Genomic DNA, 26,713 nt, shown 5'->3' on the forward strand with positions numbered 1-26,713 from the left:
AAAGAGAGTCAATGTTTAAGATCAAAATCTGATGAAGGGCCATTGCCCTGAAACATTAACTCTTTTTCTCTCTCTCCATGTATTATTGGTATTATGTGTTTGCATTACAGAATCAGGGTGCCTCCCACCAGAGAGCGCAACATGGAGGGAATCCATGGGGTATTTACCAGGTCTATCCATATCTGCTGTGACTTACCATCTAAAGTCAAAGAAACAGAATTGCAACTGGCATTTATTTTTAAATATGCAAAAGAAATATCACTGGTTACTTAAGGTCGTCAGAGGAGCTTTGATAGAGTTGTGAGGAAGATAGTGTTTCCCTGGCAGCAGCTATCTTGGAAGATTGGAATCCCTCCATATCACGGCAAATACCCTGTATTTGACATGCACTTTTGTGGATGTCAGGTGGGAACAGCTGCTGTCATCATCTAACGGACTATTGGTACTTAAACCAATGTTTACTGTTTCAGCCTTCGCAAGGAGCACTTTGCAATGTTTGCAAGAACGGAATGTCTTTCTGAGCACTCGACAAAGTGAAGCAGGAAACATATCTACCTTGCTCATGAGTGCCCCAGGAAACCAAAGCTGTGGGTGGAAAATGATGTGATTCCATATTTAAGCATCTTGATACCTCCCAAGTCTTCAGAAATCATTTCTTGTCTTATGGAGACAGTATTACTGGAAGGGACACATTATCTCATCCCTAATTATACTGAGGGAAATGGCATAAAGGAATCACATTAAGCTATAATGGTAATGGTTTTATCATTCGCTTGCAAAGGCATCAACTCTTCCTTGAGGTCTGCTTTTACTACTGATCCCTCCAGGCACACACGTGTTGGATTATTTAATATAACTATGGAATGCTGGTTTTATTCGGGTGGTTACCAGCTCCAATCTCAGCTGAAGCATGCACAAGTAGTTAATTTGACTTTCACAATGAAATTTTAACTGCTAATGGTCTAAGGGTCCAAAATTATTCCGGGTGATGCACTGCAGTGATTGCACTGGGAATAGCATTAGCTAGAGAAGGGTCGAGCTGTACTTGATAGTCAATTCTCAACTAGGTTAAAGGCCCTATCCCACTATAAACCATGTATTAGATACCTGCTCAGGGCAACGTCTAGACCAGTGTGCATATGGATTATACAGTGGAAAGAATTATCCCCATCTCCAAAGGAAACAAAGTCAAAGCAGGCTAAGGATTAAATACAATGGAGGATGGTTAATGTCACTTTTAAAAATGTACCTCTGCAATGTGCTAACAAAACATCTTTTCTACTCACAGTACTAGATTAATTCTCAGCTATTTAATATAAAAACTGCAATCCAGTTGTTATTACTAAGTGTATTTTGTTGTCATAGTCAACCTGACCTTGCCTGATCAGTGGAACATTAGAATCACATTGGAAACACAGTACATATGTTGCCTCAGTAATTTTGTTTTATACATAACCATTTCATGTAAGTAGGATATGATTTGACCCCTGAAGTAGAATGTATAGCCAGCTATTATGGATAAAGCTCACTTATGATTTGGCTGAGTTCACAATGGTAAATCAGTGCTATTAAATGAGTAATTTCATGAAGATCACTGAAAACAATGGAGCAGTATCCAATGTTTCTAAAGGTGTGTGTCTTGAAAGGATAGTTCAAATTAATGGTGTTATCCCCCATAGTACTGAGCTAGAACTCTTCACTGTGAGAGTTTCGAGGGCTGGTGAGGAGTATCTAAGTAAATCTGAAGAGTTGTAGAATACCAATACTGCAGGCACTCTGTTATGGGGAGAGAGGAGACTAAATGTTGTGGATAAGAACAGGGGTCCAATTCAAGCAAGAAGATCTGTAAGCCAATGGTCCACTCTCAGAGTTTCTTAGCAATGCTCCCAAATGCTGCGAACCAAACAAGAAGTAACTGGTGCCTGTGGAAGAGCAGTAATGAAAGAGGAAAAAGGAAAACAAAACTGTGAAACTGGAACTCAATGCTCTTTCATTGCTTTACTGCAAGTTTGGTCAAAAAAAAGTAGCTGTAATGGTCTAAGAGGTTAAAGATCATAGATCTGTGAGGGAACAGTGATGAGTGTTATGGTCCACTCAGCATAAAGATGACAAAAAGCATTTCTTCTTTCATAGGTCAACATGGTGATCGGCATTTTAGTTTTTAATAAACTCGTGTCAAGAGATGGAATCCTAGATAAAAAGCTAAAACATAGAGGAGGGTAGGTGGTGACTGCTGAAACATTCATTGTATTTTAAAAGCTCATGCCTAGTGCTTGCTTGTGATACTGTAAAAAATATGTACCTTGCATCATAGTATTTCACCTCTTAATTTAAATGCGTTTGACATTGATCCAGATTCTGCATGGCTTTTTTACTAGTGTGGTGTAATGTAATTATCATATTTACCATGGAGAATTCTTACTCTTATATTATTTTCTTTTAATTCCCGAGGGTGCTGGATGCTTTTATTTTAAAGCTGCAATCTTTCTCTTTTTTTTGTTGAATTTTTTATTTGGTTCCAGTCAGATGAGTGAGCCCCATAGCGGCCTGACCCTCAAATGTTCCAAGTGCGGAGTTGTTTCAACGACAGCCTTGTCAGCCACCACTGCCAGTAATGCCATGTTAGTCTCAAGCATTTTAAATCTGTATCTATCTATATATATAATATATATATGTATGTGTGCATATTAAAGACTTAAAGCATTATAAATATATCCAGCCCAGAAAGTTAAACTCAGTTACTATGGTAATCATAGATTTTTTTTTATGGAAATATATAAATGTTTAATTTTGAGTCACTGTTGAAAAGGTGATAGATATAAAAGAAGGTGTGTGTAGAGAAGGATTAAATATAAATATCTGTAAAGTACAGAATGAAATCTTAGGAAAATTGCTAATTTTTATCTCTAAATCTGTAACTTATAACGCAAACATCTGTCCAGATTCCATACTGCCAGTCCTCATGAGCTTTCTGTTTGTATGCAGGGCATCTTTGTGGAGTTCCTGCGTGGTGTTGCCCCTCCTGGCTCTGACCTGGATGTCAGCAGTTCTCGCAATGACCGACAAACGATCCATCTTGTTTCAGATCCTGTTTGCTGTGTTTGACTCACTGCAAGGATTTGTTATTGTCATGGTGCACTGTGTCCTAAGGAGAGAGGTGAGCAGGCAGCTAGAGCTGACCTCCCTACAATTGAAATATGGTGTTAACCAACAGGGAGTCATAAGGTGTGTATGTATGCGTGGACCAAGAACTACAACAGAATAATATGATAAACATTTTTAATGAGTAATTTAGAAACATTACACCTGGGGAAACTTGCAGTGCAGGAGCATAGGAGGCCCAATCAATTCACCATGCTACTAAATGGTTGCATGCCACATTCTCGTAATCATTCTTGCATGGCACATGATAAATGTAGGAAAATAGTGAGTGGAGAAAGAACAGCAAGCATTGTGCTTGTACCATTATGGCTAAAACTCGGTTTCTGCAATCAGCCCCACCTGACTTCTACCGTGCCAGCTGCAAGCAGGTTGCTGGTCTTGCCCGAGAATTGTGGTGTTTGACATTCATGTCCCCTGAGGGATCTGACGCAGGGTTAGTGAGTAGATTAGAAATGAAATCCATTTGAGAACAAAGAAAATCGAATAATACAGATGCCAGAAGGGAAACCGCTGAGGTAGACAATTCACCGTGATCTTATGGAATGGTGGAATAGCCATTTGTCTGATACCTGGTCCAATCACTCGGGCTGTAAGGTTTACTTTTTTACTTTATTTATTTAGAGATACGGCACATTAACTCTTATCTCCTTTACCATAGCGCTGATAGGAGCAGACAATTTGGGAAAACATTTATTAGGGTAGGGGGAATATGATGCTATTAGGCAGGAACTTGGGAATCTAAATTGGGAGCAGATGTTCTCAGGGAAATGCATGGCAGAAATGTGGCAAATGTTCGGGGATCATTTGCATGGTGTTCTGCATAGGTATGTTCCACTGAGGCAGGGGAAGGATGGAAGGGTAAAAGAACCATGGTGTATAAAGGTTGTGGAAAATCTAGTTAAGAAGAAAATAAAAGCTTATGGAAGGTTCAAGAAACTAGATATTGTTAGAGCTCTAGAAAATTACAAGGGTGCCAGGAAGGAGCTCAAGAATGAAATTAGGAGAGCTAGAAGGCCAGGAGAAGGCCTTGGTGAGCAGGATTAAGGAAAACACTAAGGCACTTTACAAGTATGTGAAAAGCAAGAGGATGAGCTGTGTGACAATAGGACCAATCAGGAGCGAGAGTGGAAATGTGTATGGAGTCGGAGGGGGCAGCGGAGGTACTTAGTGAATGGTTTGCGTCGGTATTCACCAGTGAAAAGGATCTTGGCAACTGTGGGGATGACTTACAGTGGACTGAAACACTTGAGTGTATAGACGTTAAGAAAGAGAATGTGCTGGAGCTTATGAAAGGTATTAAGTTAGATAAGTTGCCGGGACCGGTCAAGATATACCCCAAGCTACTGTGCAAGGCGAGGGAAGAGATTGCTGAGCCTCTGGTGATGATCTTCGCATCATCAATAGGGATGGGAGAAGTACCAGTGGATTGAAAGGTTGCACACGTTGTTCCCTTGTTCAAGAAAGGGAGTAGAGGTAACCCAGGAAATTATAGACGAGTGAGTCTTACTTCAGTAGTGGGCAAGTTGTTGGAGAAGATCCTGAGAGGCAGGTTTATGAGCATTTAGAGAGACATAATCTGATTAAGGATAGTCAGCATGGTTTTGTCAAAGGCAGGTCGTGCCTTACAAGTCTGATTGAATTCTTTGAGGATGTAACTAAACACATTGGTGAAGGTAGAGCAGTGGATATAGTGTAAGCAACACACATCAAAGTTGCTGGTGAACGCAGCAGTCCAGGCAGCATCTCTAAGAAGACTGTACCTTGACTGTACCTCTTCCTAGAGATGCTGCCTGGCCTGCTGCGTTCACCAGCAACTTTGATGTGTGTTGCTTGAATTTCCAGCATCTGCAGAATTCCTTGTGTTTGCGGATGTAGTGTATATGGGTTTCAGTAAGGCATTTGATTTTATATAGATTTTGCAAGGTTTCCCATGTGAGGCTCATTCAGAAAGTAATGAAGCATAGGATTCAAGGAGACCTTGCTTTGTGGATTCATAATTGGGTTGCCCACAGAAGACAAAGGGTGGTTGGAGATGGTTCATATTCTGCAGGAGGGCGGTGACCAGAACTGGGCTGAGCAGTGGCAGATGGAGTTCAACCCCAAAAAGTGTGAAATGGTTCATTTTGGTAGGTCAGATTTGAAGACAGAATATTATGTTAATGGTAAGACTCTTGCCAGTGTGGAGGATCAGCGAGATCTTGGGGTCCATGTCCAAAGGACACTCAAAGCTGCCGCACAGGTTGAGAGTGTTGTTAAGTCGTGTGGTGTGTTGGCCTTCATCAACCATGGGATTGAGTTCAAGAGCCATGAGGTAATGTTACAGCTGTATAAGACCTTAGTTAGACCCCACTTGGAGTACTATGTTCAGTTCTGGTCACCTCACTACAGGAAGGATGTGTATACTATAAAGAGAGTGCAGAGGAGATTCACAAGGATGTTGCTTTGATTGGAGAGCATGCCTTATGAGAATGGGTTGAGTGAACTTGGCCTTTTTTCCTTGAAGCGACGGAGGATGAGAAGTGACCTGATAGAGGTGTATAAGATGATGAGAGGCATTGATCGTGTGGATAGCCAGAGGCTTTTTCCAGGGCTGAAATGGCTAACACGAGGGGCATAGTTTTAAGGTGCTTGGAAGTAGGTACTGAGGAGATGTCAGGTAATTTTTTCACAGAGAGTGGTGGGTGCATGGAATGCACTGCCAGCAATGGTACTAGAAGTGGATACAACAGGATCCTGGGTTCAGGATAGGTTTGTCCCACTGAGACAAAGAAAAAATGGTAGGAAAAGGGAACCGTGGCTGACGAAACATGTGAGGCAACTCACCAAGAGGAAGATGGAAGCATATGTTAGATATAAGAAGCAGGAAGCAGGAGGGGCTCATGAGAAATATAGGGTAGCCAGGAAGGAGCTTAAGTAAGGATTTGGAGAGCTCGAAGGGAGAAGGCCTTGGCATGTAGGATTAAGGAGAACCCCAAGGCGTTCTATGAGTATGTGAAGAACAGAAGGATGACAAGAATGAAGGTGGGGCCACTAAAGGATAAAGAAGGCAACATGTGCCTGGAGGTAGAGGAGGTTGGGGAGGTTCTAAAAGAATACTTTGCTTCAGTATTCACAAGTTAAAAGGACCTTGATCGGGGTAAGGTTGAAATAGAACAGACCTGTGTACTGGACAATGTGGAGATTAAGGAAGAAGTGTTGGATCTTCTTAAAAACATCAAGATTGATAAGTGCCCAGAGCTGGACGTGATATACCCCAGGTTGTTGTGGGAAGTGAGAGAAGAGATCGCTGGAGCAGTAGCTATGATCTTTGAATCCTCTTTGGCTGCATGGGAGGTGCCAGAGGATTGGAGAATGGCAAATGTAGTTCCCTTGTTTAAAAAAGGGAGAATCCTGGGAATTATAGACCAGTGAGTCTCACATCAGTGGTCTGCAAACTATTGGAAAGGATTCTTACGGATAGGATCTACGAGCATTTGGAGTAGTACAGCCTACTCAAGGATAGTCAACATGACTTTGTGAAGGGAAGGTTGTGCCTTACGAGCCTAATTGAGTTTTTTGAAGAGGTAACAAAAGAAATTAATGAGGATAGGGTGGTAGATGTGGTCTACATGGATTTTAGCAAGGCATCTCCCAGAAGGTCCCCCACAAGAGACTCATCCAGAAAGTCATGAGGCATGGGATCAGTGGAACCTTGGCTGTTTGGATAAAAAATTGGCTTCCAGGAAGAAAGCAGAGGGTAGTAGTGGAAGGAAAGTATTCTGCCTGGAGGTTAGTGACTAGTGGAGTGCCGCAAGGATCTGTCCTGGGAGCCCTGCTCTTTGTGATTTTTTATAAATGACCTGGATGAAGAGGCGGAAGGATGGGTGAGTAAGTTTGCAGATGACACGAAGATTGGAGGAGTTGTGGATGGAGCTGTAGGCTGTCGAAGGTTAAAAGAGGATATAGACAGGATGCAGAGTTGGGCAGAAAAGTGGCAGATAGAGTTCAATCCAGATAAGTGTGAGGTGATGCATTTTGGAAGGACAAACCAGAAGGCTGAGTACAGGGTTAATGGTCGGTTACTTAAGCGTGTGGATGAACAGAGGGACCTTGGGGTTCAAATCCATACATCCCTCAAGGTCACTGCACAGGCTGATAGGATAGTTAAGAAGGCCTATGGGATGCTAGGCTTCATTAATATGGGGATTGAGTTCAAGAGTAGAGAGGTCATGTTGCAACTCTACAAATCTCTGCTGAGACCACATGTAGAGTATTGTGTTCAGTTCTGGTCACCTCATTATAGGAAGGATGTGGAAGCTATGGAGAGGGTGCAGAGGAGATTTACCAGGATGTTGCCTGGATTGGAAAACAAGTCTTATGAGGCAAGGTTAGCAGAGCTGGGACTTTTCGCTTTGGAGCGTAGAAGGATGAGTGGGGATTTGATAGAGGTCTACAAGATTATGAGAGGCATAGATAGCGTGGATAGCCAGTACCTGATTCCCAGGGCACGAATAGCAAACACCAGAGGGTATATGTACAAAGTTTAGGGGAGACGTCAGGGGTAAGTTTTTTACACCAAGGGTTGTGGGTGCCTGGAATGACTTGCCAGGGATGGTGATGGAGGCTAAAACATTAAGGGTATTTAAGAGCCTCTTGGACAGGCACATGGATGAAAGAAAAATAGAGGGTTACGGGGTAGTGTGGGTTTAGTACTTTTTTTTAAGGAATATTTGGGTCGGTACAACATTGAGGGCCGAAGGGCCTGTACTGTGCTGTGGTATTCTAGTGTCTAGTGATCTTTTAAGAGACTCTTAGATAGGTACATACAACTTAGAAAAATAGAGGGCTATGTGGTAGGGAAATACTAGGCAGTTTCTAGAGTAGGTTACATGGTCGGCACAGCATTGTGGGCTGAAGGGCCTTTAATATGCTGTAGATTTCTATGTTCTATTAGCAGGCCCTTCTGGCCCAATAAGTGCATGCTGCCCAAATATACCCATGTTGACCAATTGACCTACTAACCCATCAGTACGGCTCGGGAATGTGGGAAGAAACTGGAGTATCTGGAGGAAACCAACGCAGTCATGGGGGAGAAAGTACAACCTCCTTACAGACAGTGGCAGAAATTGAACGCTGGTGCTGTAAATAGCTTTGGGCTAACTACTACGCTACTGTGCTGCCCCATTGTGTTGGTGATACCTGCAGTACATTCACCGGGAGGATGCATGTTGAAATACACAGCCCCATGAAGGAGACAGGGAACGATCCCATCTCCTGTATCCACGTGTGTGGCCCGTGAGGTAGTAAGATGCTGTGCCATGGCTGCTGCTGCTCCCTGCAAGGACAGTGAAAGTAAATTAAATTGTCATCCACCTCACCTCCCAGCCAAGCAAAACAGGGAATTGGAATGAAAACATTAGCAGTGGATAGACAGCGGTATAGGTTTGGTTTATTATTGTCACTTTCACGAAGGTACAGTGAAAAGCTTGTCTTGCATACTGTTCATCAAGATCAAAGTCATTATGCATTGCATGGAGGTGGAGCAGGTTAAAACAATAACAACGCAGAATGAAGTGGAAAAGCCATAGAAAAATTGCAGTGAAGGTAAATGATAAAGTTCAAAATGATAATTGTAGATTGTCAGGTCACACAGTGTAATATAATTATGATCCAGCACATACAGTCCTGACGAAGGGTCTCGGCCTGAAACGTCGACTGCGCCTCTTCCTATAGATGCTGCTTGGCCTGCTGCGTTCACCAGCAACTTTGATGTGTGTTGCTTGAATTTCCAGCATCTGCAGAATTCCTGTTGTTTGCGTCACAAAATAATATTAGCACAAGTCCCTGAAGGGCATGGCCTGAAGGTTGACAGGTTGACATAAAGTGCGAGGTGCATGTTAATGTAAGACTGTACAATATTACTGGCACTATTATAGTAAAACCAGCAGCTGTATAAATGTGTGAAACAGCAGCAGTAAACGATAAGAAGTGACCAGTGAGTGTGTGAGTTGGGGAGTGGAGGGAGGGGGAAGCAGGGCATTCAGACAGGGTTTACATATGTGTTGGGCGTTTAGAAGTCTAACAGTCTCAGGAAAGAAGCTGTTACCTTGCCTTGCAGTTCTGGTTCTTATGCTGCAGTGACTTCTGCCTGACAAAGAGATCGTGGAAAGGATGGTGTCCTGCTGAAAGGTTTCAGCCTGAAACGTCAACTGTACTTTTTTCCATAGATGCTTCCCGGCCTGCAGAGTTCCTCCAGCATTTTGTGTGTGTTGCTTGGAAAGGATGGGAGGGGTCTTTGACAAAGCTGGAGACGCTGCATATGCAGCACTTCTGATAGATGGCTTTCGTATCTTTCTGCCCAGTGGGAGAAAGGAGAAGGGAGAAAGTGTGAGGCGGGTGGGATCTTGATTATGCTGCTTGCTTTGCTGAGGCTGTGAGACTTACACACAGAGTCACGGAGGGAAAGCTGAATTCTGAGATGTGCTGAGCTGCATCCACAACTCTGCAGTTTCTTGTGATCAAATGCAGGGCAGTTGCCATACCAAGCTGTTATACATCCAGATCGAATGCTTTCTATGGTGTAATAATATGGATAACCAGGATCTGAAATGCAAAACACAACTCTCAAACCATCAGAAACACAGTTCTGATGGACTCCTTGGACAAATCAAATGACTTCACAATCAGTACTGTATACTTACTGTTGTTACCTAGAAAGCACATCACCAAATTGCAAGGGTACATTATCCACATGGATTTATTAAGCAACAATCTCTGTCTGGTCTTCTTAGTCAGGACATCACCTTGACAGTTTTGAAATAACCCCATGGGATCTTTCATCTGTATCTGAGCTGAAACTCAGTTTAGCATTTCATTGGAAATTCACTGAGCAAGAATTCAGATTGTAAGGAATGTATATAAACATACAAATTTGAAACAAGAGTAGGATATTTGACCCTTCAAGTCTGCTCCACCATGTAACAAGCTAATAGCTAATAACTTCAGCTCTGCATTTTTACCTATCCTGGTAGCATCTTGTCACCTTGTTTATCAGGGATCTATCTATCCCTGCCTTAAAAATACTCAAAAGCTCTGCTTGCCCCACCTCTTCAGGATCCATTGTCCATAGGTTATTCAGAGAAAGAAAAATATCCCCAACTCTTTTTTTAAATGGGTGACTATTCATAAACTGTAATCACCACAACCCCCTCTCCCCCGCCCCCCCCCCCCCCGGCCAGTATAGCACAAAATTTTGATTCCCCTGCAGAGGAGATAGTACTTGTAGTAGTCTGGCGGACGGACCTCTACCTCACTGAGGCCAAACGGCAGCTCTCTGACACCTCCTGTTACTTACCCCTGGAACAGGACCCCATCAAAAAACATCAAACTGTTGTCTCCCATACCATCACTGCCCTTATCAACTCCGGAGACCTTCCATCCTCAGCTGCTAAACTCATAATTCCCACACCCCGTACGCTTGGCTTTACCTCCTCCCCAAGATCCACAAGCCTGACTGTCCCAGTAGACCCATAGTTTCTGCCTGCTCCTGCCCCACCGAACTTGTATCTGCCTACCTGGACTCCATTTTGTCACCCTTAGTTCAGTCCCTCCCCACCTACATCCAGGATACATCCCATGCTCTCCACCTCTTCAATAACTTCCAGTTCCCCAGTCCCAACCGCTTCATTTTCACTATGGATGTCCAATCCCTATACACCTCCATTCCCCATCAAGAAGGCCTCAAAGCCCTCTGCTGCTTTCTGGATAATAGACCTCATCAGTTCCCCACCACCACTACCCTCCTCCGGTTGGCGGAACTGGTTCTCACACTCAATAACTTCTCTTTTGGCTCTTCCCACTTTCTTCAGACTAAGGGTGTAGCTATGGGAACTCGCATGGGCCCTAGCTATGTATGCCTCTTCGTTGATTATGTGGAACAGTCTATGCTCCAAACCTATTCTGGTACTGCTCCTGAACTTTTCCTTCGGTAGATTGACGACTACATTGGTGCTGCTTCCTGCACCCATGCTGAGCTCGTCAATTTCATCGACTTTACTTCTAACTTCCACCCAGCCCTCAAATTCACTTGATCTATGTCAGACACTTCTCTCCCCTTTCTCGACCTCTTCGTCTCCATTTCTGGAGACAGACTGGCCACTGACATCTTCTACAAGCCCACTGACTCTCATAACTATCTCGACTATACCTCTTCCCACCCGCCACATGCAAAAATGCCATTCCCTATTCCCAGTTCCTCCGTCTCCGCCACATCTGCTCCGAGGATGAGGTTTTCCACTCCAGGACATCTCAAATGTCCTCTTTCTTTAAGGATCGTGGTTTCCCTTCTGCTGTCATCAATGATGCCCTCACCCGCATCTCCTCCATTTCCCGCACTTCAGCCCTCACCCCATCGTCCCGCCACCACAACAGGGACGGAGTTCCCCTTGTCCTCACCTACCACCCCACCAGCCTCCGGATCCAGCACATTATCCTCCACAACTTCCGCCACCTTCAACAGGACCCCACCACTAAGCACATCCTTCCCTCTCCACCCCCTCCGCTTTCCGCAGGGATCGGTCCCTCCACGACTCCCTGATTCACACGTCCCTCCCCATGGATCTCCCGCCGGGCACTTATCCCTGTAAGTGCAAGTGCTACACCTGTCCCTACACCTCCTCTCTTGTCACCATTCAGGGCCCCAAGCAGTCCTTCAGAGTGAGGCAACACATCACTTGTGAGTCTGTTGGGGTCATCTATTGCATCCGGTGCTCCCAGTGTGGCCTCCTCTACATCGGTGAAACCCGACGCAGATTGGGGGACCGCTTCGTCGAGCACCTCCGCTCCGTCCGCCACAACAGACAGGATCTCCCGGTTGTCACCAACTTCAACTCCGCTTCACATTCCCATTCAGATATATCCATGCGTGGCCTCCTCTACTGGCATGATGAGGCTAAACTCAGGCTGGAGGAGCAACACCTCATATACCGTCTAGGTAGCCTTCTATGGTATGAACATAGAATTCTCCAGCTTCTGGTAATTCCCACCCCTCCTTTCCTCTATCCCTATGTCACTCTGCCCCCTCCCTCAGCTGCCTATCACCTCCCTCATGGTTCTGCCTCCTTCTACCCATTGTGTTTTCCTCTATTCCTTCTTCACCTTTCCTGCCTATCACCTCCCTGCTTCCCCTCCCCCACCACTTTATCTTTCCCCTTACTGGTTTTTCACCTGGAACCTACCAGCCTTCTCCTTCCCACCCTCCCCCCACCATCTTTATAGGGCCTCTGCCCCTTCCCTCTACAGTCCTGACGAAGGGTTCCAGCCGAAAATGTTGACTGATAGTTTCTACGGATGCTGCCCGACCTGCTGAGTTCCTCCAGCGTGTTGTGAGTGTTACTTTCCACCAACACACATAAAAGTCTGCAGATTTCCTCATGTTTGTGTTTTTAAATACTTTCCACCACTGCCTTGTCAAAACACCTCAGGATCTCTCTCTCTAAATGCCAATTCCTCTCTCTCTTCTCAACGCCAATGGTAACAAACCTGCCTAGTCTTTCAGCATAGGACAAACCACCCCATCACTTTAGCAAAAATTCTCAAAGCTAGTTCCATTTCATTTATATCCTTCCATTAATTGGGAGACCAATATTGTATGTAGTAAAGTTGCAGAGCCATGCAGTACTAGAACAGTCCCATGTCCAAGTCAGTAGCTTTTGGCCCATCGCCTTCTCTGCTCCGATGATTCAAGTGCTGGTTCCAATTAAATTTATTGTCATATGCACAGGTGCAAATAAAAATGTACTTGCTGCAGCTCATAGGCATAGAGCATCATATTAGCAGCATTCACCAGAAAAACATAAAATATACACATTTTTTCATAAAAACACAATCAGAGCAAAATGCAAAGTCCAGTTTAGTTCAAAGTGGTCATAGTGTTGCTCAACTGTAATGATTAAGAAAGTAGCTGTTACTGAACTTGTTGGTGTTGGACTTCAGCTTCTGTACCCCCTGCTCAAAGGTGGCCCAAATGGTAGGGATCTTAATGAAACACATAAAATGCTGGAGGAACTCAGCAGTCAGGCAGCATCTGTGGAAAGATGCTGTGTTCTTACCCCTTCTTTTCCAGCCTCACCCCAAAGCATCAACTGTTTATTCTTTTTCATAGCTGCTGAGTTCCATGATCTGCTGAGTTTCTCCATCATTTTGTATGTGTTACTCTGGATTTCTAGCATCTGCAGAATCTTGTGTTGATGATAGATGTCACCTTCTTGAGGCAGCGACTCCTGTGGGTCCCACCATTGGAGGGGAGGGATGTGTCTCTGATGTACTGGGCAGAATAAACTCTGCAATGTATTGGAATTGCCAATCCAGGCCATGATATAGCAGTCAGGAGTCTTTTACAGTACATTTGTGAAGCTCTAAAGTTTTTCTTGCGTGTTGTGAAAGCACTCATCTTGCTTACCGGCTCAGAGAACGCATTCAGATTCCAGACAATTCTGGCCAAAAAATTGTCCTTGCTCAGTTCCCCTCCAACCCATTTACTCCTCACCTTAAACCTATGCCTTCTACAATATTGCTTATGAGGAACAGTAAGGGTTCCTGTACTGATCCCTGGTCAGAGACATTCAATCACAGAAGTAACCTTCCACCATCACCCTCTGTGTTCTCTTTACAAGCTAATCGAACTTTCCAACTTGCCATGAGCTTTAACCTTTTGAACTAGCTTTCCATGTGGGACATTGTCAAAGACCTTACTGAAGGCCATATGGACTACATCAACTATAGTTTCATCATTTAATATATTTTGTTACTTTTTCAAAAGCTCATTCATGCTGATCAATTGATCTCCCCTTAGTAGAGCCACACTAACTATCCCTGCCTTTCCGTGGGTAGATTAATTCTGTCCTTTAAACTGTTTTGCAATAACTTCCCTCCCACTGTCATTAGCACTCCAGATGTTGTCTCACCAATGTGCTGTGTAAGTGGAGCTTAACCTGCCTGCTTCTACTTTCAGTAACAACAGCAATAAACATTCTGTTTGCTGTCCTAATTACCTACCGTGTCTGAATCATGTAGTAGGATATAAACACAAGAGAGACTGCAGATGCTGGAAATCCAAAGCAACACACACAAAATACTGGACGAATTCAGCAGGTCAAGCAGGATCTATGGAGAGGAATAAGCAGACAATGTTTCAGGTCAAGACCCTTTGGGACAATCCCAATGAAGGATTTTGGACTGAAATGTTGATGGTTATTTCTCTTCATAATTCCTTTACACCTCAATCTCTCACCATTTAGATAACATGCTTCTTTTTCAATTAATATATTTATGGACCCATACAATGCAAAATCTGTGCTGTACAGTCATGAGAAGTTTAGAAACATAGAAACATAGAAAATAGGTGCAGGAGTAGGCCATTCGGCCCTTCGAGCCTGCACCGCCATTTATTATGATCATGGCTGATCATCCAACTCAGAACCCAGCCTTCCCTCCATACCCCCTGACCCCTGTAGCCACAAGGGCCATATCTAACTTCCTTTTAAACATAGCTAATGAACTGGACTCAACAGTTTGCTGTGGCAGAGAATTCCACAGATTCACCACTCTCTGTGTGAAGAAGTTTTTCCTAATCTCGGTCCTAAAAGGCTTCCCCTCTATCCTCAAACTGTGACCCCTCGTTCTGGACCTCCCCAACATCGGGAACAATCTTCCCGCATCTAGCCTGTCCAATCCCTTTAGGATCTTATACGTTTCAATCAGATCCCCCCTCAATCTTCTAAATTCCAACGAGTACAAGCCCAGTTCATCCAGTCTTTCTTCATATGAAAGACCTGCCATCCCAGGAATCAATCTGGTGAACCTTCTTTGTACTCCCTCTATGGCAAAGATGTCTTTCCTCAGATTAGGGGACCAAAACTGCACACAATACTCCAGGTGTGGTCTCACCAAGGCCTTGTACAACTGCAGTAGTACCTCCCTGCTCCTGTACTTTACTAAGCCACCATACGTTTATCTATTTGTGAGAGAAATTCATTGCTCTGTTAGGCTGGTCCAAAGCAAGATAAGGTGGCCTTATAATATAAGCTAAGTCTTTTGGGTTTAATGTTGGAAAGCTCCTGCACACACAGTAGTACAGAAAATATAGTGTACACACCTGCAAAACCTCCTGAGCTTGATGGCCAATTGAAAATTCCAAAATGAAGAGTATTCACACTTTTTTTAGGCTTAAAGTTTAAGGGCTTCAGAACAGGTAGATCAGATCTGATCTGGTGAAGTGTAGATCAGATCTGGTCTGGGGATGGTAGATCAGATCTAGTCCGGGGAAGGTAGATCAAATCTGCTTTGAAGTGATTTCCTTTAAACTGAGGAAATACACTCAGTGGCCAATTTATTAGGTATACCTGTATACCTTCTGATTACGGCAAATATCTAATCAGAAAATCATGTGACAGCAACTCAATGCAGCAACTAAAGCATGCAGACATAGTCAAGAGGTTCTGTTGTTCAGACCACACATCAGGATGGGGAAGAAATGTGATCCAAGTGACTGTGACCATGGAATAATTGTTTGTGCCAGATAGGGTAGTTTGAGTATCTCAGAAACAGCTGATCTCCTGGGATTTTCAAGTACAACAGTCTCTGAAATTGTACGGTGTTCAGCAGTAGCCAAAAAGCCTTGTTAATGAGAGAGTTCGGGTGAGAATGTCCTCACAGGTTCAAGCTGACAGGAAGATGACAGTAACTCAAATAACCTTGCATTACAACAGTGGTGTGCAGAAGAGCATCTCTGAATGCACGACCTGTCAAATGTTGAAGAGGATGGGCTACAGCAGCAGAAGATCACGAACATACATTCAGTGGCGACTTTATTAGCTACAGGAGGAACCTAATAAAGTGGCCACTGAGTGTATATGGATGATACAAGCTATCAGAGCAAGAGGCCGAGAAAGAAGGAGTAAGGAATCTCGGAAAGAAGACATTTTTTTTACACTGCTCTGGGAAAAGAGGTTAGACTGCACAGACGCGTGACGTAGAGCGCCAAAGGTTTAAAAGAAGACCACCATATACAGTAGGCAGCGTTGAGAGCGGGCAGCGGAGTGAGAGGGAGCAGAGTGGGATAGCTTTGGTTCAACAGGCTTAGGCATGAACAGACAGAGGCGAGGGTAGGTTCCGGTAAGTTTTGTTTTGTTTGTTTAGAGAGAATGCCAGGCAGGATGTTGGAATGCTCCTCTTGCAGGATGTGGGAACGACACCTGCAAGAAGTGCATCCAGCTGCAGCTCCTAACAAACCGCGTTAGGGAACTGGAGCAGGAGCTGGATGACATCCGGATCATTCGGGAGAATGAGGTGTTTATAGATAGTAGCTTCAGGGAGGTAGTTACGCCAAAGGAGCAGCGCACAGGTAATTGGGTTACCGTCAAGCGAGGGAAAGGACAGGCAGAGCAGGGTTCCCCTGTGGTCATTCACCACAGAGAGTGCTGGGAGTGTGGAATGAGCTGCCAGATAAAGTGGTAAATGCAGGCTCACTTTTAATATTTAAGAAAAACTTGGACAGGTACATGGATGAGAGATGTATGGAGGGATATGGTCCAGCTGCAGGTCACTGGGACTAGGCAGAAAAATGGTTTGGTACAGCCGAGAAGGACCAAAAGGCCTGTTTCTGTGCTGTAATGTTCTATGGTTCTATGTTTTTTCCCGTTTCTTGCACTGTCAATAAAATGACATATCGGTGCAAGTCTAACTTAAACATTATTATGTCTGTTACATTGAATGTAAATCAATTATAGTACAGAATAACCTTACTGAACTTCCAGCATGCTCAGTGTTCATTACTGCTTACTCATCAACTTATAGCTGCTTTTCTGCTGAACAGGTTCAAGATGCCGTTAGATGTCGGCTGAGGAACTGCCAAGATCCGATAGCCGGGGATACGGCTGGCACTTTCCCAAATGGTCATGCTCGGATTATGGTTAGTACCAGTTTCTTTCTTTATTCTAGGCCAGGGGTTCCCAACCTTTTTTATGCCATGGACCCCTACCATTAACCGAGGTGTCCACGGATCCCAGGTTGTGAACCTGTTCTAGACCCAGGTTGGAAAGAATTTTAACCTGACCCACAGGTTAATTCAGGTAGCATTACCTCTTTACCCTGACACAGTTTTATGCTCTGTTGTATTCAGTGTAGCAGAAGATGGACCTTCAAGTTAAAACTACCTCCATTTTTAATGTGTGGAAAGGGGTAAAATTGGGAGCCATGGTGGCGTAGTGGTTAGCGTGACGCTATTACAACTCAGAGCGGAGTTCAGAGTTCAATTCCGGCATCATCTATAAGGAGTCTGTACGTCCTCCCTATAGAAGGCGTTGTTTTTTCCCTGGATGCTCTGGTTTCCTCCCATTGTCCAAAGGCATGCCGGGCAGGTTAATTAGTCCCATGACTATGTTAAGGTTAAATCGAGGTTGTTGGAGGTTGCACAGCAGTGCACCTCAAAGGGCCAGAGGGCCTACGCTGCACTGTATCTGTAAATAGATAATAAATTAATTTGGTTAAATTGACCTTTTTATTATTATTTGGCAAACAGATGACATGAGGATACACAAAATTTTTCAAAATGGGAACTCTTTACAGCAAGCAAACTTAATGCAAGGGAGTTGTAGGGGTAAAGGGTGCCTCAAGCAAGATATACTTCTGACGTGATCTTGCATTTTCTTTCCTTTCAGGCGTAGAAAAATTACTGATCTAAAACACAATGGAAACACCAACTCACGGGAGAACTCTCAGTTATTTTGTTTCCAGCATTTGTATAAAAATATATGTTTGCCTTATGTGTTGATGGAGTAGAGTATCAATTAATGTCTACCAATATGCCAGACATGTCCCTCAAACTGTGCTGTTGAGAAAGTGTGTTGATAATGATGCAGTGGAGAACTCGGTATCTGGGCCAAGTCCTGGCCCTTGTGAGCAAGATATTCATTATTAAATTGGTGTTAAGAAATTACTAGTGCAAAAACTGTGGAGTAACTAAATTTTATATCAGAAGGAGAGGAGAAGAATGATTAGAATCTGAAGACCCAATTGAAAAATAAGAAAAGATAAAATTTTAAATCTGCAATTTTTTAAATCTCCCTGAAAATTCAAAGTCTAAAGAATTAAAACTATGTGATTGTAATAATTTCCAATGCCAGAAAGGTTGATTGGCAGTAATTGCTACCTACGCATTGCTTAAAGGCTAACAAATCTTTGAGACCTGAATATCTCTTTTGGGTTTGGTTCATATCTACTGCTAATGGGCTGTGAGCCAGACACTGAAACATGACTAATTACAAAGCTAAACACTGCTCAGCCATTTTGACTTCAAGCTGAAGAAATAATTCAAAGTTAAAGTCTGTCCCGAGCCTTGTGGCCCATCAGGCCGGTGCTTATGCCGGTTTCTGTGGCGTGAAGCGACTGGGAGTACGAGACTCTCTCCCCCGGATAGGACACCAGTCTATCACAAGGTTAACCCCCAGCATTTGCCAATACCCATTTTCAGCTGGGTGGACTGGAGCAGTGTGTGGTTAAGTGCCTTGCTCAAAGACACAACATGCTGCCTTGGCCAATACTCGAACCCATGACCTTCAGATGGTGAGCCCAACAGCGAGCACCAAAACCTTGGCCCAATATATAAAGCTGTTGTTTCCATATTTACAATACCACTTTGATTAACTTTCATGGAGCGTCATAATCTAGCAGTTTCACCATTGAATATGTGCAAACATCAACACTAACATACAGCAATTCACAAACTGATAAGCTGTGAGTATCTTTCTCCCGAATACTATTTATGTTGAACCTTTTAATGCTGAAGTGCCTCAATTAGGTCTTTTGACAATCTCAGTTAGGTGCTTGGTTGTATGGATTCAAAAGAGTACAAGCAAGATGCAGCAATCACTCTGGTATCATTAATCATGGAGGAATGCAGCACAGAAGCACACACTTCTGTCCGTTGAGCCCACACGACCAGAAAGACACCCATTTACACCAGTCATGCACGTCCCATTTCCTTCTCCCCACCTTCTCTTTCATCTTCCCCAAAACCTCCTGCCCCTCTCCCCCACACACCACACTCCACAATTTGCAGTGTCCAAATCTGGTGCATTTGGACTGTATTTGTTCTAGGGCTGATATATAGTTTGTGAGCTGTAATCTCTGGACAGTATTTGAATACAGGGTAAATGCTAAACATGTTAAAAATGTTGAGCAGCAAAGTTAATTAATGAACTGTAGTCCTTCTCATTCCCAAGTCCTTGTACCCCTTTGAAAAGCATCTTTGGAGCAGGAGTAAAGGAGGTGCTCTGTTTAATTTCATTTTGAAGAGGGGAGAAATGCAAAAGGTGAGTTTATGATAAATAAGGATCAGTGCTGAGAAGGAATCAGGTTCAAGCCATGATCATGCCAAGTAATTCAGTCCACAGCACTATTTTGTACAATGTACTGAGTGCTTTGTGACATGGTGCAGATTATATTCAGATAACAGTCGGGCCATGAACCATTCCCAGAGTAGAATACAAAAGGACTACCCTCTTCCAGGATGTGGGGACATTTCAAAGCACTTTACTACCATGGAATCATGTATGGTAACTGGTGTAAAATTATCTTTTGACTAATTTGAACCTACACAGTAATAAGGTAAGCATCTGAATAATCTGCCTTTCAGTATTGGTCGAGTGATTTGTATTGGCCAAAACAATCTCCAAACACTCTGGAGAGCACTGATTCATTACTTGTTAACTCATAGCAGTTAATGATAGTAACTGCAATACCATTAAACTTGTTATACGCTGTGCCAAGTGCTTAATGTGAAGTAAAGTTTGAATATTTGCAGTAAAATGACTGTCCAAAGGGAATTGCTGGAACATGCATTTCATGCCACTTTGGAGTTGACAAAGAATTCATTCAGAAAATATACATGCTCATTACTGCCTAATATTGACTTACAGACCTATGATGGGTCATAGAGTATACTGTAGACTTCGTCTGGGAGAGCTATACAGCTTATTAAATAAGTGGACCTGTGGTCTAATCCTAGATGTTGGCTCTATGCTTGCAGTAGCAATAAACCACAAGACATAGGAGCAGAATTAGGCCATTTGGCCCATCAAGTTTCCATGCTGTTCCATCATGCCTGATTTATTATTTCTCTCAACCCCATTCTCCTGGCATAACCTTTGCCACCCTGACTGTCAAGAACCTATCAAAATATACCCAATGATTTGCTGTCTACAACCACAATGAATTCCATAGATTCACTACCTTCTGTCTAAAGAAATTCCTGCTCATCTCTCTATCCTGAGGCTGTACCCTCTGGTCCTAGACTCCCCTATCATAGGAAACATCCTCTTCACATCCACTCTGTTGAGGCCATTCAATATTCTATGAGATCACGACGCTTTGTTCTAAATTCCAGGGAGTACAGGCACAGAGCCATCAAGCATTCCTCAAACATTTAGCCTTTCATTCCTGGATTCATGCTTGTGAACCTTTTCATTTGCCAGCACATCTTTTCTTAGATAAGGGGCCCAAAACTACTCACAATACTCCAAGTGTCGTCTGACCAATGCCTTATAAAACCTTAGCATTACATCCATGTTTTTATATTCTTATCCTCTCGAACAAGATGTAACTCACCCTCACAGAGTAGTAACATGGAAATCGGAAAATAAAATATTGCAGATGCTGAAAACTGGAAATCTGGTCACAAGTGCTGAAAGTACTCATCTGGTCAGGTGGTGTCGAAGGGGAAAGATGCAGATTCAATGTTTCAGGACCACTGGTGAGAGTTCATCAACCTAAACATCTATGTCAATTCTCTTTTCACTGATGCTCCTTGACCTGGTATATATTTCTGGGATTTTCTGTTCTTAATACACAAATTGAAGTGTCCTCATCCAGGCCAAGACAATAGAAATTGTGCAGTATTTAAATAGAGAGAGAAAATCAGCACCTCAATGGAGACAGATTCCCTCGCAATTCATATGTAAAGTTAAGAGAACTTTCAAATTCTGATTAATGTGCAAGATTGCAAACAGACTGAGCAGCTGGAGCTGTCCTTAGAGCAGGGAGTTTTAAGACGATTCAAAATTGTGAAGTACTTGTACAATGTAAATGCAGTAAGATTGTTTGGATATATTATTTGCACAGCAAGTTATTATGTTTGTGAATGCACTGTCTCAGAGGATGGGAAAAGGAGATTCAATAGTAACTAACAAAAATAAATTAGATAAAAATCAAAAAAGGAAATCTTTGAGCCTTTAGATATAAAGAAAGGGAGCCAAGTAAATTGAATACCTAAAGCAACACACAAAATACTGGAGGAACTCAGAAGGTACCTGACTCATATAGTTGCAGGTTCAGTGGAACAAATGACCAGTATCTGCGTTCAGTCTTTCTCTGATTCTATTTCTGTTCTCAAACATGAATGTATTGTCATATTCCAACCCACTTTGTATTAATGTACATCACCTCATGCCCACCATTTTTAAAAAAATTCATTTGGTTACTTTTCTCCTGTTAGGCACTTCTGCTTTCTTCCTGGAACATTCACACATCCCAGCTCAGAGGTTGGGGAAGTAATCTGTTCCCGCAGGTTTTATCAGTGCCAAATGAAATACACAGTATCAGCTGAGAGCGTCTCTTTCTGTGAGAGAAGAGAGCATTGATAGTAGGTCAAAGACAGAAGGAGATAACACATCAGGCATATCTACAAGCTCCAGAAATCTCTTCTGTTCATTTGTGTTATGTTTTGGTTGTCTTTATAAATCATTGATTTACTGCCATTCCCAAGTGTCCTGATGCCAAAGCGGATATCTGAACTGTACAATCAGCTGGCATGCCTTTATGTGCTGCAAAAAGCTCAACCCTGTCATTGTTTGATTTTGAAAGAAGGCAAGATGTCTAGTGTATATTACTTTAATGTTAACTACCATCGCTCTAAAATAATTAAAATGTGACATTTAGAGACTGAATTCAGCTTCAGTGTTTACGTTCAGTGATTGCAAGGGTTGTGCTCATATCCTGATAGTAATAGACCTGCACGATAAAGTGAATGCCCACCATATGATCGGTGGCATATATTTTGAAAACTAATGCAGTCTCTGTTCAGGGATTCGAGTAAAGCAAGGAAGTATATTAATTTTAGCATGGCTTTTGCTTCCCTGGAATATCCCAAAGTGTTTTCAATTGTCAGTGCAGTTGCAATTGGTTTATAGATAGATTCAAAGTATGTTGATTATCAAAGATTGTATACAGTATACAACTCAGAGATTTGTCTTCCCCCACAGACAGGCACAAAACAAAGAAAACTATGGAACCCGTATAAAGAAAAAAAAAATCAAACCCCCCCCCCACGTGCAAATTGCACAAGTGGCAACAAGAATTAAGAGCGAAAACACGGAACATTAAGCACAAAATTGAAAGAGCCATTCATGTTCAGGTCATCTCAGTGTTCATTATCTGCAGGCATAGGACGTAGAATATTACAGCACAGTACTAGTCCTCCAGGGTTTTGGCCCGAAACGTCAACTGTACTTTTTCCATGGATGCTGCCTGGCCTGCTGAGTTCGTCCTGCATTTTGTGTGTGTTGCTCAGATTTCCAGCATCTATAGATTTTCTCTTGTTTGTGATTTGTTTACAATATTCTGAATGCTTGTGTTAGTGCATGCACACACACACACACACACACACACAGGTTTCACAAGTAGCACTAAAATAAATAGTTAATTGATCTTTTACAATTATGATTACTGAGAGTTAAGTATTTGTTTGAACATTAGATTTACGGCGGCATTAGCGTTGTGCTAGTACAGTGCAAGTTTAGTTGGTCACATGGGTGTAATTGGGCTCGTTGGGCCCAAAAGGCCTGAACCGTGCAGTACCTCTACATAAAAATCTGATGCCATTTTTGAATAGTACCATGGAATTTTCATATGTCTGGCTGAAACATACTATTTTACCCAACAGCACAGCACTCCCTCAATTTTAATTGAAATGACTCTAAATGAACTGTTCAATACAATTGCTGCTTTGATATTGCGCGTACTGACCACGCAGTATCACTCCTTACCGAGATCTGGCAGCTTTAAAGTCCCTCATCCACCTCACATTCCCTTTTGCGAACATCAGCAGGTATTTAAATCCCTAAGATAATTACTGGATGTAAAGCAGAAGGATGCTGGCAACACAGCAGGCCAAACAGCATCTAAAGAGAGGGAAACAGAGTTAACATCGTTGATGATACATCGAAGTCAAGGTAAAATTTAGTATCAAACTTCATATAGGTTACCATACACTATCTTGAAACTTGTTTCCTTGCAGGCATTTACAGGAAAGTAATGATATACGATAAAATTTACAAAAAAACTAAACATGGACTAAGACTGACAAACAAACAATGTGCAAAAGAAGACACATTGTGCTATGACGAAAAATGAGTTGTAAAGAGCCCTTGAAAGTGAGTCTATAGGTTGTAGAGTCAGTTTAGAGTTGTGGTGAGTGAAGTTATCCATGCTGTTTCAGGAGCCTGATGGTTGTAGGGTCATAGCTGTTCATATCAGTTTGCATCTTCTTCAGCCATATTAGTCATAAACCTCACTTATTCAGCAGTGAAAAACATTTAGAAGTATCTTTCTATTACTGGCTGCCTGTGTCAGGACAAGTTGAGAAGAATTATTCGCAGATGTTGAACATAAAACTTTTCATCTTGACAACATTGTTGAGAGTGGATCATTCTATCAGCTGGACTGCTATTTGCCATCCCACTAAATAGAGTCATGGGATCACAGGGCACTACAACACAGAAACAGGCCCTTCAGCCCATCTGTTCTGTGTTGAACTATTAATCTGCCGAATCCCATCAACCTGCACCCGGACCCTAGACCTCTATACCCTTCCATCCATTTACCAAATGTCTCTTGAATGTAGAAGTCTCTCCTCTTGATCATTGAAAGTACAGCCAACTTGCCATGATAGCCTGTGATTCTGAATGTGTCTTCTGTAAGTTTGCTTTTGAGCACTTGATCTCAGCTAAGAGGGCAGTAATTAGAAAACAACCTCTCCTCCCATAGGAGAGTGGTAGAATGGGAGACAACCTCAAGGGCTTTCACATGGCACTAAGGGACCTCCTAATGCAGGTGTAACTAGCTGCATTACCTGATCTCCTACCCTTAGACAGATTTGTGCTTTTCTCAACCAGAAAATTCTACTCCAAGAGGACAAATAATTGCCATTTGAACCCGGTTTATACTGTCAACAGTATACCAGTTCTTGTGACCTTTTGCCATCACTGTTCTGGGTAACTACCCAATCTACTCTTAAATGCCACCTGACCATTTTGGGGTATGGACTCTTGATGTGGAATATTTTGCCTCCTTCTGAATTGCAAATACAAACGTTTGTAAAAAACACCAGGGAATTTAGTGTCACAAAAATAAATATTATTCCACTTGACAGCAGGAATGTGGTAACTAGCTGCAGTGCACTGTACACACAGTGGCCACTTTAATAGGTACCACTTCTCTATGCCCATTGTCTTCTGCTGCTGTAGCCTATCCACTTCAAGGTTCGGAGTGTTATGCATAAAGAGATGCTCTTCTGCACACTACTGTTATAACGCGTGGTTATTTGAGTTACTGTCAGCTTGAACTGGTCTGGCCATTTTCTTCTGAACTTTCTCATTAACAAGGCATTTTCTCCAACAGAACTGCCACTCACTGAATGTAATTTGTTTCTCACACCATTCTCTGTAAGCTCTGGAGACCTTTGTGCATGAAACTCCCAGGAGATCAGCAGGTTCTGAGATACTCAAACCATCCTGTCCGGCAACAAATGAACCTCTTGACCATGTCTGCATGCTTTTATGCATCGAGTTGTTGCCACATGATTGGGTGATTAGACATTTGTATTATCGTATAGGTGTACCTAATAAAGTGGCCACTGAGTGTAAATTAACCAGCAAATTTGTTTTCACAAATTGCATTTGTTTTTCTTCTGAACTAAAGGAAAACAATTAAAATAATAACCATAGGAAGATTAACTTCAACAAAGTGAGGCAATGGGACCATTGAATAAGACCCATTTTGCAGCAGAAAATCTATCCAAATATTAGCAAAAGCCAGGCTTGGAGCTCTAATAATTGGTCCAGTCCTTGACCCAAGTTCATAGCAACAATGACCCACAAAAGTACTTTTAAAATGTTTTAAAATGTCATAATGGAAATACAAGTAATTTGCAAAAGACATTCCTTTAAGACAAATGTCGAGATTTCAGCTACTTTCCAATCTATTGAATTTAATTTCTTCCATTTGTACAAGGATCTATTGTTCCAAGAGGCTTATATTGAGCTGTTTAATTGGTGCTTTCATTTAAACAGCTCAATCTCATTTATCCTTTGGATTGTTTTGTGCTGTTTTAGTTGTGAATTTGCCATGCATTTGACCTATAGAATAATCTAATTGAATAGTTCTCTTCATTTGATTAAAAGGTGATCCTGTTCTTGTTCTAAGTTATCCATTGTTAGTTCCAGGTGTGCTATATCATCTTTCAGATTGCAGGTTGAATGAATTTGCTAGCTATATTTGTCTGTGTCATATGACAATGGTTGTAATATGAAGAGCCATGTCATTCGGAGCAGAAGAATGAGCTATCATCTGAAGTTACCATTATCCTCCATATTTCCATTTTACTTTCCTTTGGTTTCAATCCCATTAATAACCTACTGAAAATACGTATAACATGTTAAAAAGGTTGTAAATAGTCTGAAACTAAAAATTTAGGTTCATTGTGAGTTAAGCTGAATCAAATTAGTTATCTTTTTATAGAAACCTATGCATGTTCTTTGTATTTAATCATTGTCATTTGATGTTTAATAGATTTTTTCTGCTTTACTCTAAACAGACAGACTTTGAAAAGGATGTGGACATAGCATGTCGGTCAGGTAAGAACTGGCAGGTTAATTATCTCTGTTTAATAAACCTTGATAGGGGACATCCATTTCAGTTGCCAGTATAAAGCTGACAGTGTCTGCTCAACTTACATCTAGCCAAATTTGTCTCAACCATTTCCTTCCTCTTTGATCTCAGTGGAAAAATTAAGTGTGCTGTAGAACATGAGGCAAACTTGACAACTGTTATCATGTACTAAGCCAATATAGGAGCCTTGGATGAGATACCACAGTGAGTTCTATGCCTGGGCAAAGGCCAGAGTTCCAGCTTTGACACCTGCCCTCATCCTTGACCCATACTTAACATAACGGGGTTGAAAGTTGCCCTGTGTGTAGTATACATTCTGTTACAGTTTTCACAACATTGAAATGCAACATGATCTTACAAACATTTTAATTAGTTGTTTAACTCTGCCTTTTCAAGGAATTTTCAAGCAGGTGGTGTTGGCAGGGAGTTACAATGGTGGGTATATCACAATGAGGTCAGCTGTTGAGACTTGGAGAAAGGTGAGATGTGTTGATGTTCGTCCAATGGCTTAATCATGCTTTAGGAACCCAAGGAAGTACAGAAGGGTTAGGGCCAGTTGAGAGGAAGTTTC

At 42.4% G+C, this 26,713-nt stretch overlaps 1 protein-coding gene across 12 annotated transcripts in view; it reads left to right on the forward strand.

Annotated features, from left to right (window-relative positions):
- The window catches only part of adgrb3 (adhesion G protein-coupled receptor B3), an 835,097-nt gene that overhangs the window by 739,613 nt on the left and 68,771 nt on the right, over window positions 1-26,713 (forward strand). For 10 of the 12 annotated variants that reach the window (XM_063040268.1, XM_063040273.1, XM_063040272.1 and 7 more), the window contains 5 exons: window positions 2,134-2,219; window positions 2,523-2,621; window positions 2,986-3,157; window positions 17,015-17,110; window positions 26,069-26,108. In XM_063040268.1, the coding sequence (XP_062896338.1) occupies window positions 2,134-2,219; window positions 2,523-2,621; window positions 2,986-3,157; window positions 17,015-17,110; window positions 26,069-26,108 (493 nt within the window). The remainder of the gene's footprint in view (window positions 1-2,133; window positions 2,220-2,522; window positions 2,622-2,985; window positions 3,158-17,014; window positions 17,111-26,068; window positions 26,109-26,713) is intronic. The other 2 variants (XM_063040274.1, XM_063040276.1) reach the window with 1 other exon arrangement.

The sequence above is a fragment of the Mobula hypostoma genome, chromosome 2, assembly GCF_963921235.1.
Source record: "Mobula hypostoma chromosome 2, sMobHyp1.1, whole genome shotgun sequence".
Lineage (NCBI taxonomy): Eukaryota > Metazoa > Chordata > Chondrichthyes > Myliobatiformes > Myliobatidae > Mobula > Mobula hypostoma.